At 36.5% G+C, this 17409-nt stretch overlaps 1 protein-coding gene across 2 annotated transcripts in view; it reads right to left on the bottom strand.

Moving 5' to 3' along the window:
- The window catches only part of ephb2b (eph receptor B2b), a 142130-nt gene extending 130986 nt beyond the window's left edge, over positions 1 to 11144 (bottom strand). For both annotated transcript variants that reach the window (XM_081357149.1, XM_081357150.1), the window contains exon 1: positions 11049 to 11144. In XM_081357149.1, the coding sequence (XP_081213275.1) occupies positions 11049 to 11106 (58 nt within the window). In that variant the 5' untranslated portion in view covers positions 11107 to 11144. The remainder of the gene's footprint in view (positions 1 to 11048) is intronic.
- Between the last annotated feature and the right edge of the window lie 6265 nt (positions 11145 to 17409).

Raw genomic sequence — 17409 nt, 5'->3', positions numbered from 1 at the left:
TGTCATGAAACCACATCTGTCACAAAAACATGAATGCAAGTGATTCTGCTCTCATATTTTCGCTTGGTGGTCCTATTTCATGAATTATTACATCATTGAATATATAACATTAATTATAATTAATTAAATTTAATATATTACATTTAATGTATTCCTGTGATGACAAAGCTGAATTTTCAGCAGCCATTGCACCAGTCTTAAAGTGTCACATAATCCTTCAGAAAACATTCTAATATACTGATTGGTTGCTAAAGAATTTCTTATTATTATCAATGTTGAACAAATCATATGACAAATTGAATGACGTTGCTATTCCTACTAGCCAAGTGGCGAGTTTTATTTACAAAAGATACTTCGACCCTGACTGCACTGCAAGCATCTTTTTGACTGTACACAAGACAGTTGAGGCCCTTCCAAAAGAGGGTTTCAATGTCTAGATACATTTATTAAGAAAAAAGAAGTATTAATGCCTAACTAATTCTATTGACCATCACACCCACCTGCTGCCCCTTGCTAAGCTCAACCCACCCACGGTGCTTATTGGAGATAATTCAGAGAATAAGGAAGTTCACCATGGGCCAGTCCTAACTGGACTGCAGCTGCTTAACCCCTAATAAAGCATTACATACTCTTCTGTTGCTGTGACCCCTGGGTAAGAAAATATTATTTATATATCCCCACCAACAATTCTTGATTTAATTCTGTTTATTCTATTCTAATGGCTTATGTGAAGCTTACTAATGTAAACATACAATTATACACAATTAATGGAATCACCAACAAACCATAAACATTTAATTATGCCTTCTATTATGATGCAATGATCTCAACTTCAAGTCAGAACAAAAAAGACAGACTTTCTTAAGGGTTCAAATTACTTATGAATTAATAGGAATACAACAGAGTATTACCCTGTCCCTGCCCGCCCTTTCTGAGTGCAGTCAAGTCACAGCTATGGGCCAAATCGCTCAATTATCTCTGCTAATTCCCTCTGTGCCAAGCTAATGCAATTATATGCAAACAAATAGCTCCATGGTAACACTTTTTCTCTTTGGGGCACTTCGCCTTTCAGCGACAGGTAATTTTGATTAGCTTGGCCTGTCAAAAACAGCCTGGGCATCCACTAGTGGAGAATTTCTAAACACAAGTGGAGGGCAGTCAAATAGCTGTATTTAATTTCAAATTGTTCTTTATAAAGCGAAGTAGGAAAGTGGCAATTGGACCCCCTACAAATTATTTCAACATAATTCTGTCACCGGAGGGCCCATAGCATGCAAACTTAGATTAGCCATGAAAAAGTCACAGGTGGCCTGGGAATGGAGTCCGGGTGTTAATCCTGTAAGGAGAAGGCTGACACATAGCCTAAAACTGTGCTTGTTCTAGTTCTCATTGCACTGCCAAACCAGTCTGATTCTTGTGGAAAACAACCAAGTGAGAACTGTAATTCAGCACTAGTGTGGAAGGAAAAGGCATCAATGCAAAAATACTGCGGTAGCAATCAATGAATGTTTATACTTCAGCAAATTAACCCAAGTTGGCTGCTTACTCCCTTGCCCAGTAGTTCGATTGCCCGGAATGTAGAGAATTCACCGTTTGTTTAATTACAAAATTAACGGGAATTCACGTCTCAACAATTAGAGTCCACTGAGGGATAAAAACTGCAAGGCATCTATCACACCATTCGGGGGTCTAAAGGCAATGAAACAACAAAAAGGCATCCTGTGGCTAACAGAGAGGGTCTCCACTCCTTTCTGGGAAGAGGAAGCTTTCTGGTTGCGAGTGCATGTTGTGACCCAGCCCTGAGCAATGGGAGAGTCAGCGTCATAGTGGTCCGAGACCATCGCTGCATTTGCCATTGACAGGGATGAAAGCAATAACATCAGACTGAGTTATAACAGGACCAATGGTAAGATCCCCAAAGAGATGGTGCAAGTCAAGCCGTCAGCCCTCCAGCCTGAGAGAGAAGATGCATGCAGTCAAAGCCTGGCAGACATCATGCGATGGCAGAAATGCCCGGAGACGTCAAGTGTGCGTGCTGGGTAACAGCAGTTCAGGTGAACGCAGCTTCCCTTTGTAATGCAGATGAGGATGCAATCAGCCTGCCTTTATCTCTGAAGACAGACTGTACTTTGGGAGACACAGAGCAGCACTGCACCAGTTCAGAGGAATTGTGTTTGTCGAATGCTTTGATGGAAGGCAGATGTTTAATAGTGTGTGAACAAGGTCTGACCTCCTGCAAGAACACAACTGTCACTAACTTCAGCTCAGGAGGATTGTTCTTAAAAGAATTGTTGAACCAGGAATGAAAATTCTGTCATAATTTACCCACCCTTATGTCATTTCAAATATGTATGACTTTTTTGAAAAGATTTTGAAAAACTCCTTTGCCCATACAATGAGAGTCTAAAACACATTAAAGCCTATTGACTTTCACTTTATGACAATTATTTTATTTTTATTTTTTATTTCCAAAATATCTGCCTTTGTGTTCCACAGAAGTAGGGCTGTGCAATATAGCTAAAAAATGTATCACGATATAATGTTTCATATCGTTCGGTATCGATAATTATTGACATTTTATATAACCTTTTTTTAAGTAGAAAAGTTTGAGTTTAAAACCACAGTTTTTTTATTTTTTTATACACATTATTAAGGCAAACAACAAATTATATTAGTTTTAGCAGTCAAAAATAAAATGTACACAAAAATATCTTCTTTATGTCTTACATTAAGTTAAAGAAGTAAGTGTTAAAGAAACTCTTGAACTTAAATAAAATGTTACAAAATGTGTGCAATGTAAAAGTGTAAACGTAGAACAATCAAGGTAAACTTTGAGGTAGATTAACATCTGTAATAAGTAGGGGTGTAACGTTCACAAAATTCACGATCAGTTCGATACACCACAGTGGTGTCATGGTTCGGAACGTTTTTGATACAGCAAAAAGAAAGAAATGCCAGAGAAATTTCCTTGATTTAATATATATATATATATATTAAAAGAAAATTCATTTTTAAATAAGTGTGAGTTTTCCCTACATCTTGAAACTTTAAGTTTTAGAAATAATTAATAATGTTAATAATGAAGAAATTTGAATGCTTCTCACTGGATCTCGCAGCGATGCTATTACTTCAGTGGCGAATTCAAATGCTCAAATGCTTTCTTTACTGGATCTCTTAGCACTGTGTAGTTAGAGTTTCGCTTGATCAAGATCGGCTCGCGCTTCACTGACAGTGGTCCAAACTGATAAACGGTCCGTGAAGCACAAAATAATGAGTAGTGCAGTTTCCTTCCGCTTTCATTATGTTTGCCATTTGATGTTGAGCAACGCTGTGGTGGTCATGCTAGCGATCAAAATACCGAGCGCTATATCGAACATTTTTTTATATCGTTTATGGACAATGGTGTACCGTCGATAAATACCGATACCGTTTTATCGCCACACAGAAGAAAGTCATTCAGGTTTAAAATGACATGAGGGTGACTTTCATTTTTAGATGAACTATTCCTTTAAGATTGACAGAGAAATTTGTTTGTTCTTTCAGAAAATACAAACAGCATGATCCAAGTATAATTTGCATTTCTTCACAGGTGCAGACAGGATGATTCATTCATTTGTTTGTTTGTTCTCTCACCCTAATTTTATAATTGGCCACTTGTGACACTGATACAATATTTCAGTATCAACTGTATCAAGTTCATGTGATTACAACTATCACACATGTTATTAAAAAGTGGTTAATGTGGATACTAAAAGTGTCAAAAAGCTTTCTGAGTCCCGAAAATACCAATGGTCCTAACAGTGGTTAAGTGGCCTTGCAAGTACAAAGCGAGGGCTGGCAATTAGGCTGCTTTAATTAGCCCCTTAAGACAACCAGCCAACTGAAACTTAATTAGCTAAACTGCTCCCTGTGCCACAAGCTCAATGTACAGTAAAAATCACATTCAGGGGGCAATAGATGAACTGAGCAAAAATCAATATACTCCAACATCATAGGTGATGTTACAACATATTTGAGGTCTAGGATAACTTGCAGTATGACGTGCATGACGGATGTTCATCCCCTAAGACCACCTTTTAACTGGACGTATTATTATGGCTACATAAACATAGACTGAACAATGGGAGCTTACATATGCATGAGTAATCGCATTGCTCACAGCTCTAAGGAGTAAAGGACTGCCTGCATATTTCATTTTCAATGTGTTTTGCAGAATTCTTAGTAAATTGCAGGAGACAGTTTGCGCTGCATTTGGTTACAGTAAAGATAAATGTTCTCACAAACTAGGCCGATGGGAATGAGAGAGCCATTCTGATCCACCAGTAAGCACTTAGACATGATTAAATGGATTGATTAGGATGCATTAATCTATGCTCAAACATAGATTAAATATCTAATCATGCCATGATTTAAATATGTTCTACGTAAAGTCTCTCTAGCTCTGTCCTGAACCGCAGCCTGAGTCTTGTCTTGTACTGCAGATTGAAACAATTATCACCTCAAGGTAGAAAAACACAGCTATCATTTAGCTGTTTCAAGAAAAACCCACATGACCTTCAACCACACACTCAACCGATCCTCTGTAAGTAGTACAGAATTATGTAGCATACAGACCCTCATTTGTCCACTCGCTACACTAATACTAAAGTCAGCGAAGCTCAGGTAATGGTCAAACTGACATGTTATTGTTATTATGAGTAAAGAATATGGTCCTTCAGCTTTGAGACCCTGTGTAAATAAACACAGAATTACCTAAATATATGTACAGAACATAATATGAAACAAAAATACAAATGATTTTAATTGATTGTCAACAGCTGCATTCATGTTTTTGTGAACCTACAATTGTAAATAGGCTAAAGTTTGTTTAGGACAAAAAAGTTAACTTCAATTTGAAAAAAAAAAACATAAAATTGCCAGGAAGGAGAAAACTACACAAGAACACAAAATATAATGTCATATTCAATAGCCTTCATGTAAAACATTAGTAAGCTTCTTCAGTGGTAGTCTTCCATAATTATGATTCAGCCTAGTGCAACTTGGTGGAGTATTAATGGAAAAAAAAAAATCGGATCATTAACATTTCACTGTGAATGCAGACTATGATGCAAGGAACTGTGTGAGCTTTGAAGGGAGATAGATTTCTATTCCACTGGGGGTGTGAGAGCCTCTCTATGGATAGAGTGACATCACTCTTCGGACTGATCCAGAGGGGAGGAATGTGGTAGAGAGCGCCTCTGATCCGCCTCAGATGCTCACTGGAAACTCCCTTTATACTCCCTTCAGTCACTCGCAGGAAACTGCCTGGACCTGACCAAAGAAACCCTATATTACAGTCAAATAGTTACACTGAGATCCAGTGCTTGTGGATCACACGGACATGGTCAAATGCTGAAGAGAGGAGTAATGAGCATAAGTTTGGCAGTCATCACTAAAATTATTTTACAATTTCTGCTAAATTGGCAGTCAAAATTACATAGCAAGATGAGTTAACTCTGACTGGCATGATTTGTTTAATAGATTTCCTTTCTTAAACAAAAGTAAACATCCTTGATATGATGACTATTGACAATAGGGGTGGGCATCTGGGCGATATGACCAAAATTTTATATCACAATATGAGTAATTGTATCTCACGATAACGACATCACAATATAGTTATTTTTGCTTTAAATATGGTTTTTAGGATATAAAAAATGAATACCATTGAAATTTCAGAATTCGTATCAAAATTTTCAATATCACGAAAAATTAATAGCCTAAGTAAAAAAAAACTCAAGCTTACTGAATACAAATAAACAGTGATAAAAATAACAAAGAAATTAATTGCAAGCATATAGGAATAGAAACTACAATAGATTAGAAAATTGTCAAGCAATATAAATAAGAATTACCAGGCTACATAAATTGTATAAAGTAATCAAGCACTGCATAGTCTTCACTGTGTAAATTACATAGGCTATACATTTATTCTTAAATAAGTTACAAAAGTGATTCAGTGAAGATCAGTGAGAGATTTCCTCTTTTTTGTTGTTTGATTAACATTAATAACAACAGCAAGCAAATTGGGATGCTGTCATTTTAAGACCTACTGCACGGATCCAATATACTCGTGCGCTTTCTTTCACAACTGTTTATGTTAACTTAAGACATAAATGACTGTGTTTACTTCCAAAGACATGATCACTTTGACACATAAGTATTTAACCGTTTAAGCTCAATTAGCCTGCAAAAAGCACTCAGTTCAGTTTGCACGTGCTTTATGAGCAGCGGCTTCATATGTGCACTACTAGTGTTGTCAAAAGTACCGACTTTTGTGCCAAGTCAGTACTGAATTTTTTTAAATGTGACAAAACTAGCATTTCCCATTTTGAGCGCTGTTGAGTGGATTCTGTTGAGCGCTGTTGAGCAGAACATATCTGGCTACAATGATCAACACTTCAAAAACATGTTGTAAATAGACGCCTTTGCCGCTCTTCACCAAGCACTTACACAGAACACAGGAGCGTCTATCAGCAGATCTCAAATATATCTGCTGATAGACGGATCCTCTAAAAGATCATTGTAGCCAATCACAGATATGTTGAGTGCATGAACACAATGGCCAATCAGAGACCAACCGTTCAACAGTGCTCACAATGCTAGAAGGAAATGCTGGTATCGTCACATTTTTTTAATTTCAGTGCAACATTAGTGCGCGTGTCTCTCAGATACATATACGCGCATATACTGTAGCTAAATTAGTTGTCTTTCGCTGCTTACTGTGCTTCAACGGTTTAAAATCACTTGCTTTTAAACCGCAATACTTAAAAAGCATGCAAAAGATATGCTTTTGTGACTGCGTAGCAAACGTCACACAAGCGTAACTTGGATAGAGACTATAGTCCAAAGTCTCTACTACCGGTTAATCATGTGGGTATATCGCCCACCCCAGTTGACAGACTATGAATTCCTTAAATTGCAGGTTTATTGTTACAGTGCACAGCCACTCGCCGGACACAAGAATACACAGCAAGTGCAGAAATGACACACTTGTGAAACAAAAACTAAAGTCCGACACTGTCAAAGATAGCATGCTGTGCTGAAAGCGGCTGTATTTCTACAAAAAAAGAAAAATCCCTCAGCTATTCCAGACTTTCTGCATGGTTAAGGTAGCCCTCGGCCGTTCCCTCGAAACGTGACACTCGTCTCACTAGAGAAACAACTGGTACCAGCACTAATTGAAATTTTGCATGCAAAGTGACAATAGCCAGGCCCTGGGTAGCATGGATTAGGCGCTGAATGGAGGCGGATTCTTTGTGAACGCCACTGTGGAGGCTGGTGTGCAGACGAGCTCCCTGCATCTGCTCATTCAGCGGACTGAGAAAACACAGGATTGCGAGCAGCCGCTCACTTTACCTTTATCTAATCCCGCTTCTGAACCCCTATCACCACCTCTCTACCCCACACTCTGCGTTTTGTTACCTTCCCGAAAAAACTGTACCGCTATGTGTCAGCTTATGCTGCAGTGGCCCACACTCGGTGCATAGTTGGAAACGGACGTGACACATTTACATTTGAAAGCAGATTATTCAAACTTGGCAGGCATTTCAAAGTGGAAGTGTTGATATGAGGGCTAAAACGGCTATGTTAACAAACAATAGCTTTAATTATCCCCTCTCTCTGTTGTTTAAGAGTATTATGGAAATAGATTATGAAAAGCTTAGCTGAAACAAACTTTGCACTTGTACAAAATGCTAAGCAACATTTTTTTTGGTAGTACTTCGGAAATACTGTACGATCAAATGGAATATTTTGATAGCTTTACAACGATAAACTGACCAATAAATTCTCGGATGAAACAACTGACGTTATTAAGAATTATATATTATAAAAAAGAATCATCTCTTCAAGCATATGCCACTATGTATTTCTTGGAAACAAAAAGTACACAAAGCAGAAGCTGAAAGAAATATGGAAAATATTCTGATAAAACAAGTCATGAAAATAGTATTGTGGTACTACATTATCACCAAGGCCCGTATTAAAACCAGCTGTAAATGCTATTTTTACCCTTTACCCTAAAGACAAACATCCATCATGTAGACGAGCACATCAATATATAATCAGCGTTCAGATATTTACAGTATGGGAACAGGCGCAGCTGCTTATGGGATGTCTCAAGATGAGAGAGAATTTGCATTGTATCATGACATTATGACAGCAAAATAGAATGCATGCTGGGAATATTGAAATAGCGAGGAATCTTTTGAACGCCTGGTGTCCTACTTACAATAGATGCCAACTCTTGACGTGGTAAAAACAAAATGCAGCTCGGCTGTGGCCTTATCCATGGTATATCCCTCTTAATAACATTTTAAAACCATGAAACATGTAATTGTGATTTGTAATCACATAAAGCAAATCCAGCAGATATAGTAAAAAATCGATTTTCTAAATGTAGCCTAGAATCTGATACGGAATATTGTTTGATTACACTGTGAACCAACTGAGATGCAAAGCAGAATAGCTAAGAATGAAAAAGGCAAAATTGGAACTAAGAAATAGAAGAATGACACAGTTTTTTTTACTAATCACTGAAGACGCACAGGTACTAAGACTAATACTAAATTACACTGTAACTCAAACCGCTGCATAATGCAAGATGCCTTACAAAATCTTGTCACTGAGAAAAAAACTTCAAAGCCCCTTAGACTGGCAGCATCAATTTAAAATAAAAACAATAAAGAGCAGAACCATATTTTATGGACACCTACTGGGAAAAATCTGTCTAAATTCACATATGCAAATCCAACGTGGGTTTAAAAAAAAAAAAGCACTTGAAGTACTTTATTCTTCCACTAAAGGAGTCTCAGACTCAGACAGAATCTTATATCCTGAGGGTCACCACACAACCTAATTAAATTATACTGATAATATTTCACACAGACAAGTACACACAAATTAAATACAAGAGAACTATTCCATCCTCACAACTGAAATAAAACATCTAAAATTCATTGAGATAATTTAGGCTACACAGTTAGCGAGGAGGATAAACACTGTTGTATAAGGCTTTAAGATGACGTCAAATCTCACCTACCCATCTCATCTACTGCCTGCCATCACTTTGTTTTTAAGGTCGAGGCAGTGTTGACCTCTTTTTCAACTCTCTAATTTTTTACGTGTAAGCGCCCACGCTTTCACACCATTGGTTGAAAAACTAGGGTGATAGACAGAGGAAAATGCAAATCGACCAATCACTCCAGGGTTTGTGATTAAGCAATCCACAAGGGAAAAAAATCTTTATTAGGTGAAAAAAATATATATAAATAAAAGAATTCAATAATTGAAATAAACATTTCAAAACATTAAGACTAATAAATATTGTGTGTGTGTATGTGTGTGTGTGTGTGTGTGTGTGTGTGTGTGTGTGTGTGTGTGTGTGTGTGTGTGTGTGTGTGTGTGTGTGTGTGTGTGTGTGTGTGTGTGTGCGCGTGTGTTAGAATCTCTTTTCCAAAAAGCAATGTTGGAATCATAATTTATACTTTTCTGAACAGCGAAGACATACTAAAAGCAACATATAGGCTACATTATATAAAAAAAAAAAAAGGTCAAACAACCTTTGAGGACCACAAGGCCTCTAAAAGTAATCAGGAAAATAATTTAGATTCCTTTATTGAACACTCAGGCTTTTTCTAATTTGTGAATTATAATTACTGCACATATTAGCCTAGTTGATATTAAATGTGTGCGCACATTTCAATTGAAATTAAATTAGACTGGCTCTAAAAAAAAAAAAAAAAAAATCTAAATTTTGGCACAGTATTGAGGAAAAAAATACCCCCAAAATATTTGCCCGCTTTGTTCAAGTGACATGATTGGTATAATAATTAATGGTCATGTTAAATTTAAATCCCTGTACAACATACATTAAAAAAGTTATAATAATGTTGAAGCAGTTATGGTTTATACTGCTCCATAAAAATGTTTTAAGAAAGATTTATTAGCAAAAGAGAAAAAGACAGTCATGCAGTACTGTTGAATGAACTCTTATTTAATTAAAATAGAGTTGTGCCTGAGAATGCAAATGTGTTCATTGTATTATGCATATTTTAGTATGCATATAACTACACTGTTGTTAACCTTACTGTGTTCTGAGCATACTAAATTTGATAAACTTGATAAAACCTTGAAAAAAAATTCTCTTCTGTTAAAATCTCCAGTCTAAAAGTACAGAATCGAGTAGACCTATGCCTATATTAATCCATTACATTACAAACTCAAGTATCATTAAACTTGAGAACTAAAGCCACAAGAGGTTCCTGTAATACCAGCAGTGCCTACTTAAAATTCATTGAGTATAATTCACTGGACACAGACACTTCAAATCGCCTGGGATTGAATGTGTGGTCAGTAAATGAGAATAAAGGACTGTATGGTTGTTTTGTTATTGTATGCTCACTGGAAACCTGCTTCATTGTCCAACATGCTGAGTCCAGCATCACCATTTCAGCTCTGAATTCCCGCTGAACACGAGCGTTAAACAACACGTGAATGCGTTACAAGAGAAATAAATATTAATAAAGAAAAATAAACAAGATTAACATATAGAAGTGGTTTGGGTTTGATATTTCACCTCTGAAATGATTGTACAAATAAGGGGCGCGAATCTCGTGCAGGGTTCGCGCACGCACACGTATCAGCGCGTGGGGATAAAAAATAATGCGTTTTAATGCTCCTATTGCACATGAAAAGATGAAAAATATATTATTTCTCAAACTCACTCTGATGCTGTCCAAATAAATGCGTTTCTAAGCCACCTGTGATGTTTTAACTATATAGTTCGCATGACAGAACAAGCCTTATCAAAGGGATACGTTGGGTCAGGGGGAAAGCAAAAAAATGTCACATTTGTCCCAGTATCATTCCACATTTGTTAATTAGCGAAAAAAATGGTTTCGTATCTTATTTCTAGGATGGCATTCAAAACTAACGTGCCGTGACCGTAAACTCTCAGTCTGTCGGCAAGATGCTGGACTCGCAAAACACGGGGAGAAACATCTTACCTTCAACAGCCAGGACCGAGGGTAGTAGTGTCCATAAAATCCATAGGATATCCATCATTGGTTTCTTAGGGGTGAAATTGTATAAAGTCCAGACATTCAAATAAATTGTGCCCTGAAAGCCATTGATATCAGACACTGGCGCAGACCGGCAGACTTTCACCTTCCGTTGCATGAATACGATGCCATAAACACAACTAAAATCCAAAGCGAGTATGGACGAGACCAAATGAGTCAGACGAGGGGGGAGGGTGGTTAGAAGCGCCGCGTTAGATCGGCCAGATTATGAATGTGCATAAGAAACGTCGATTTATAAATACCAAAAACTCGTAATAAAGATTATTTCATTGATAAGAATCGACCCGAGCGGATTCCCATCGGTTAGACTACAAAAGCGTGAAGCCATCCAACCCGAAAGCGCTCATTTCTTCTGTCCCACCTGTCAATCAAGGCAAGAGCGTAACTATTCAGCCTTATCAGCGGATGCTCGGTAGAAAATTGTGACAATTGGGAATACAGGGATATGTGAATTTAGACAGACTCTGAGATTATTTATGAAGATTAATCGAAATTTATGTTTGTTACAGTTGCACTAATGGTAGCTAATGGAATAGTCTGTCGCCTTCGTTTTTTTCTGTTTACCATATTCTTCATAAAAAAAGTAAAGGTAAGACGGCTTTTAAAATTACTGTAAAACGAGGGGACACATAAATATCAGAAAGCGTAAAAAAGTAGATATATGCTTATTGTATAAATGTTTCTAACGTATAGGGCCTACTTTATTACATTGCTTTAAACAATAGCCTATAATGTAAAAATATATAGAAGTTAAAAAATATATTTTTTTTTTTTAATGAAAAAAAAATGTTTTACATGCATTGTGGACAATTGTAACTTAGTTTTAGACACACAGATGTTTTATGTGTACACACTGAAGCAAAATCAATTAGAGCACAATGAGATACAATGTGTGTGTGTCTGGCAGCTGTGACAAACTCACTAGGCCTCATTTGCAAATTTAACAATGTGTGTCCATGGACTAACAATATTTTCAATGTGTTTGTGTAGGTGCCTAACAACTAAAGTGCAATGTAAATAGGATAGCGAGAATACACAGAAGAAGAAAAAAACACAACAGAAAGGCTAAATTTATGCAACAAAAATATAATAAAAAGATAATTTTGTCCCTCAGATGACGATAAAAACAAATCTTTGAGAAATTGTAGCAGCCTTGCTCCATTGTTCAAAAAAGACATTTTTAGCATAAATTCAAATTGTCACCAATTTACACAATTTCCTTTCAGCTCCCGAGTGATAAAAAAAATAGCGAACCTTGAAACCTTGTGATGAGTGAATCACGTTATTTTCCAATCACTTATTCAACTGAAAAGTCTCTTGGCAAGAGATGGAGGTTATATTTGTTATGTGAATATAACAGGATCATGGTGTAGGCTATAAATTATGCACCTGCTCTTTCTTTTCTAGTCCTCGCTTATAGATTAAACTCATTTGAAATTTAATAATATAAAAGTAGCAGACTTTGTGAAGAAAGAAAGAAAGAAAGAAAGAAAGAAAGAAAGAAAGAAAGAAAGAAAGAAAGAAAGAAAGAAAGAAAGAAAGAAAGAAAGAAAGAAAGAAAGAAAGAAAGAAAGAAAGAAAGACCTATGCTCTCTAGTATGTGAAGCTTTTTGTTTTATTCTTGCCTACAGCTCAGTTGACTCTTGCTTGAAAATCTCTCGAAAGTCTGGAACTAGAGTTACCAGATCCCAGCTGGTTGTGTACTACACATCTTCAAATCACTATACAGAATGTCCATCTTTACTAAGTAATTTGTGGAGTTTGTTAAATAAAGCTCCACAAAAAAGGTCACTAGTACAATGCAGGTTGTATTGATTATTTACTGCATTGCCCACTAGTGTTTCAGTAAATTGATCTTTTCAAAAAATCTATGCAGAAATTGCAAAGGCAATTTTGACTTTTCGGTTTTAAATCTATTTTATGAGTGGATCTACCCTAAAGTAAGAATGTGGCCTGAAAACAAACCTTGATTAATCACCTCCTCTTACTTTAAAGCAAATCTATAAGCAGTTTTATCGGCACATTAATAAGTGACAGTCACTGGTGACAGTGGCACTGTTTAAAAAAATAATAATAATAACTTTACATCTCAGACAGCCAGAGAAGAAGAAAAAATGTAGGACAGAATAAAATCCCTCAAACAGATTGTTAATGGATAAGCTTTTTGACCTGTCAGTTGTAGTTTGTAAGAAGCGACAGCTGAATTTATGTACCATTGTGTGCCAAGCCACAAACAGAATTTTGAAATATTCCTTAAAGCAATATACGACTGATTTCCTGTTTCAGCAGCTGGTAGTGTAATCCAAATAATGCTATAGCATAATAACCAAAAAATTAGGCACTGGCCCACAGGCGGAGGTGGACACAGGCAGAAGGTAAAGTTCGGAGAAGCCCACCAGATGATTCTCTACACAGATGGAATAAAATGAGTGGTTCTGAGCGACAGTAGCAGGGTATGTATGGGGCACGGACTTCAGATTAATGGCAGCTGAGACTGCTTTTACCATTCCCTGCGAGGTCACAGAATTTGACCAAGTAAATCACGGCCGACTTAGAGGATCACAATATATCAGAACGCAGATATAGACCTATAAGGTGTCTGTCTAAATAACCCGAGACTTGCGGGCAATGACGGGATTAAGTTATTCTGTTCCCTGTTATTGAATTTGGAATCTGCGTTTTGTTAGTCCATGCTCTCATGGAACAAAGCTGTTATTGTAATATAAAGAACTGGCAGTATTTTACTTGAAAATACCAGTCAGTCTGTGGAGAAATATCAAAGGATATAAAACTAGACTAACCATGGGAGACTGGACTTTAATACTTTGACTTATGTCTGCTAGAATATCAAGTAAGAAATGTTTTAAATTATTTTTATCATTTCCCGTATGAAAAAGAATGTGTATTGTGAATTGATACCATTCTCTAATATCACAGCACATCAAAGAGAAAACTACTGTGTGTGAATTAGTTTCTGGTGGAGTTATTTAGCCTGAACCAAAATATTAACATTATAACATTAAAATCAATGACTGATTTAGCTTTTCTTTTTATTTCTTTTTTATATAGTTTCATTTTTGAGTTTTTGGACTGTGTCATGGATACATATTTTTAACTGCATAATGTTAATAGCACCAAACAGATTTTGTTTTGGCTCTGCGCTTTCTTGTAAACTTTTTATGCAAAACCATTTATAAAAAAAAATTAATGAAATAAAAATATAGAAACGCACACACTCACAAGGCAACACACGGGATAGGAGAGCGGTTTGAAAGTTCAACATATGGATTGCATTTTCAAGGGATACTATAATTTATACTTTCAGAAATAAAAAAATAAAAGAAAATTATATATGCTCAACACTGGAGCCAGTACAAAAACTGAGCACTAGCAATATTTAAATTCAAGTTTTGTTTTGCTTTGTAATTGGAAACTCGAATTTCATTGTAAAAAGTTTTAATTGTAACTGTAAAACATGATCAATATAGAAACAAAATATACACAATATATAATAATCAAAATGAACACAAAGAAAAACTTACGAATGCTAATGCCAAACTCAATACGTTTATCTTGTTTTGTCATATATTTTTGCTAATTACATATCTAAAAATAATTAATAAATAAATAATTATAATTATGCTGAAAGTTAGGCCTAAAAGTTCAACACATCAGTCAAATAAATAACGGTATCTGATTAAATGTGTGATGTGGGTAACTTCAATTTGACTCTACTGAACAAATAAAGTACCAAATTGCTTCAACAGCGCCACCTAGAGGCGGGGAGTTGCACTTATCTCTTCATTCTCATTCTTTCCTTCTAGTTTTTGATGCACCTAGAATAAAAAAATACTTTTCTGTTGACTCAAAGTATGAATACTTAAACGTTGGGCTTTACTACTTAACATTGGTGTCTATTCAAATTGAATTTGAGAAAAAAAATCAATTCATGGAAAAAATGCATCTCAAGTATCTCATAAATCAGCTGTAAATCAACCCACTAGGGTAGGTACACAAAATCCCACATTTTAAAGCATGGTACTCTTCGAAATCAATGTTTTCCCTGTATCCATTCACAAGCAGAGCCATTAAACAACCATTTAGCCAGTGTGCAGGACACCCTTATCTGTATTTTGTTATTGGCATGGCAGTCTGCAGAACTTAATGAAGGTAGACTTTAAAGTGCTCTGCTATCTGTTAATGTGTGCTTGATCTCTGACCTTTGCGGCAGATCCTGGCTGGTCTAAAATCTGAGAAGACTCTTCAGATGTGAATTAACCCTCAAGGGATACCGCCTCACAGGTCAGAGAAAAAAGATAAGGCTTTTATACCGGCACTTCACATTCAAGGCTTAAAATTAAACTTGGGCTTGACTCGAGGATGGTATTCCACTGGGGGTTTCTTTTGCAGTTACAACTTTCTTTCTTTTTTTAGGTTGATAAATGAGCCTTTCCAGCGATAAGGGTTGAATATAATATGTGAATTTGAAAGTTAATGAATTCTATTCTTCAAAGTGAGCACAATAATCAAATACATTGATATACAACGCCAGCTCTCTGTACTTCCTCTGTGGTCAGGTTTAGTTACTGCTTATCCTATTCACTTAAGTCATCCTATTAGTGTTTCAGTGACTCGCTGCCAAAACGTGAATTTAACCTCAATTAGGCTGTGCAGATTTAATCAAAAGGCCAGAAGTCCTGTCCCTCTTTAATTAACTTATGGAGGATTATTATATCCAAAGTGTAACTTATGTGATCAGAGTTCCTATAAAAATGCAGTAAATCTATTCGTGTGTGATCAGAGTTTTAAATTGGAGGAAAGTCATTCTTATAAAGTAGTTTTAGCCATTTGTCATACCGCATTACCTCACTTTTGGGTAGTTTCGTCGCAAGAATGCTTTGTTGAAGTGCTCAGTCAGTGTGTCATCCTGTAGCCTTGCATCTTTATCCGTTTATGAGGGAGACAAGCCTGTGTTAAACAGTCTCGGAGACCTAAACCTCACAAATCAGCCACTGCAATGCCGGACATGGGTTTTATCACCAAAATAAATCCATGTCTGTTATGGGAAAAGCACAGCCTCTGCTGAAATGATTCAAATGACCGTCGTAGAAAGGCAAAGTGCATCTTTCAACGTTTGTCGTCAATCATATGATCTGGGCCACATGAACCCCAAATAAACCTTATCCTAATTGATAGAGCTCTCTTCATATACAACGAAGATCGCTTCAGCAGCCATGCTGAAACACTTTGGAGGGTGGGGGTGACTTTAGAGCCAGACCTCCTGTAATGTTCCTCAGGTGGACGTATGCAGCCCTAAAGAAGAGTGGCTTTCATTAACGGCATGAAACGCAAGCTCCCTGTCCCCAGCTTTGTTCACTTTCCAAATGCAGATTAGCCAGAATTCCCATGCAAAGCTCCTGTGCGTCCTGTCAGATTTCTTGTAGCCAAAAAATATAATCCCAAGAAGGGGATTTTCTCATGTGCACCTGTGTGCGCATGTCAAATTCCATATGTAATTCTAGACAAAACATGTGCGTTTGTTTCTGTGAAAAGCCAAAGCATATGTTGATTTTGTGGAGGATGCTTCAAGCTTCCTATACACATTTGCTGCCGATTGTTTTGTACAAAAGCCAAAAGATTGGAAAAACTACACAGATAATTCCCATTAACTTTTATTCTCAACAATCCTTCATGAGCAGACAAAAAAATCATATTGTTCTTTAAAAGCATCAAAAAGTTGCAGAATTTAAAATCTTGTTAAATTGTAGCCCAAGTGGCCCTGAGAAATTATGGGAAAAGTGGTGCAGGTTAAACATCCACTATGTGAAAGAATTTTCATGCATTAACTGCCTTTTTATTGAACAGCTTGCAACGAAACAAAAAAAAAAAAACAAGACTTTCCTTGACTTCCTATATCTGTCTATGAAACGCTGTAGACAGATTTTTATGTGAAGGACTGGGGACGTTTTTGCCGGGAAAATCAAAGGGATGTGATGTTTACGCTCTTGAAAACCTTTCTTCTGCTCATGAAACATGAAACAAATGCTTCTACAATGTTCAGGATACTGCCGAAAAAAGTTATTCTGTATTTAATGTCAATGTGTCAAGCAAAGAAAAGAGATTCATTCAAACTAGTCTCACACAGCCAGATGAGATGACCTATATAGTTTATAGTATCAAATATAGGCCTACTTTATAATCAAACTATCACAACAGTGTAATCTTAATTATCTGTCGACATGAAGCCGGTGAATTGCAGAACTTGTGCATAATATATATCCATATT

This window comes from Scardinius erythrophthalmus, assembly GCF_964197995.2.
Source record: "Scardinius erythrophthalmus genome assembly, chromosome: 25".
In the NCBI taxonomy this organism is placed as follows: Eukaryota; Metazoa; Chordata; class Actinopteri; order Cypriniformes; family Leuciscidae; genus Scardinius; species Scardinius erythrophthalmus.
This window is presented reverse-complemented; position numbering and strand designations above follow the sequence as displayed.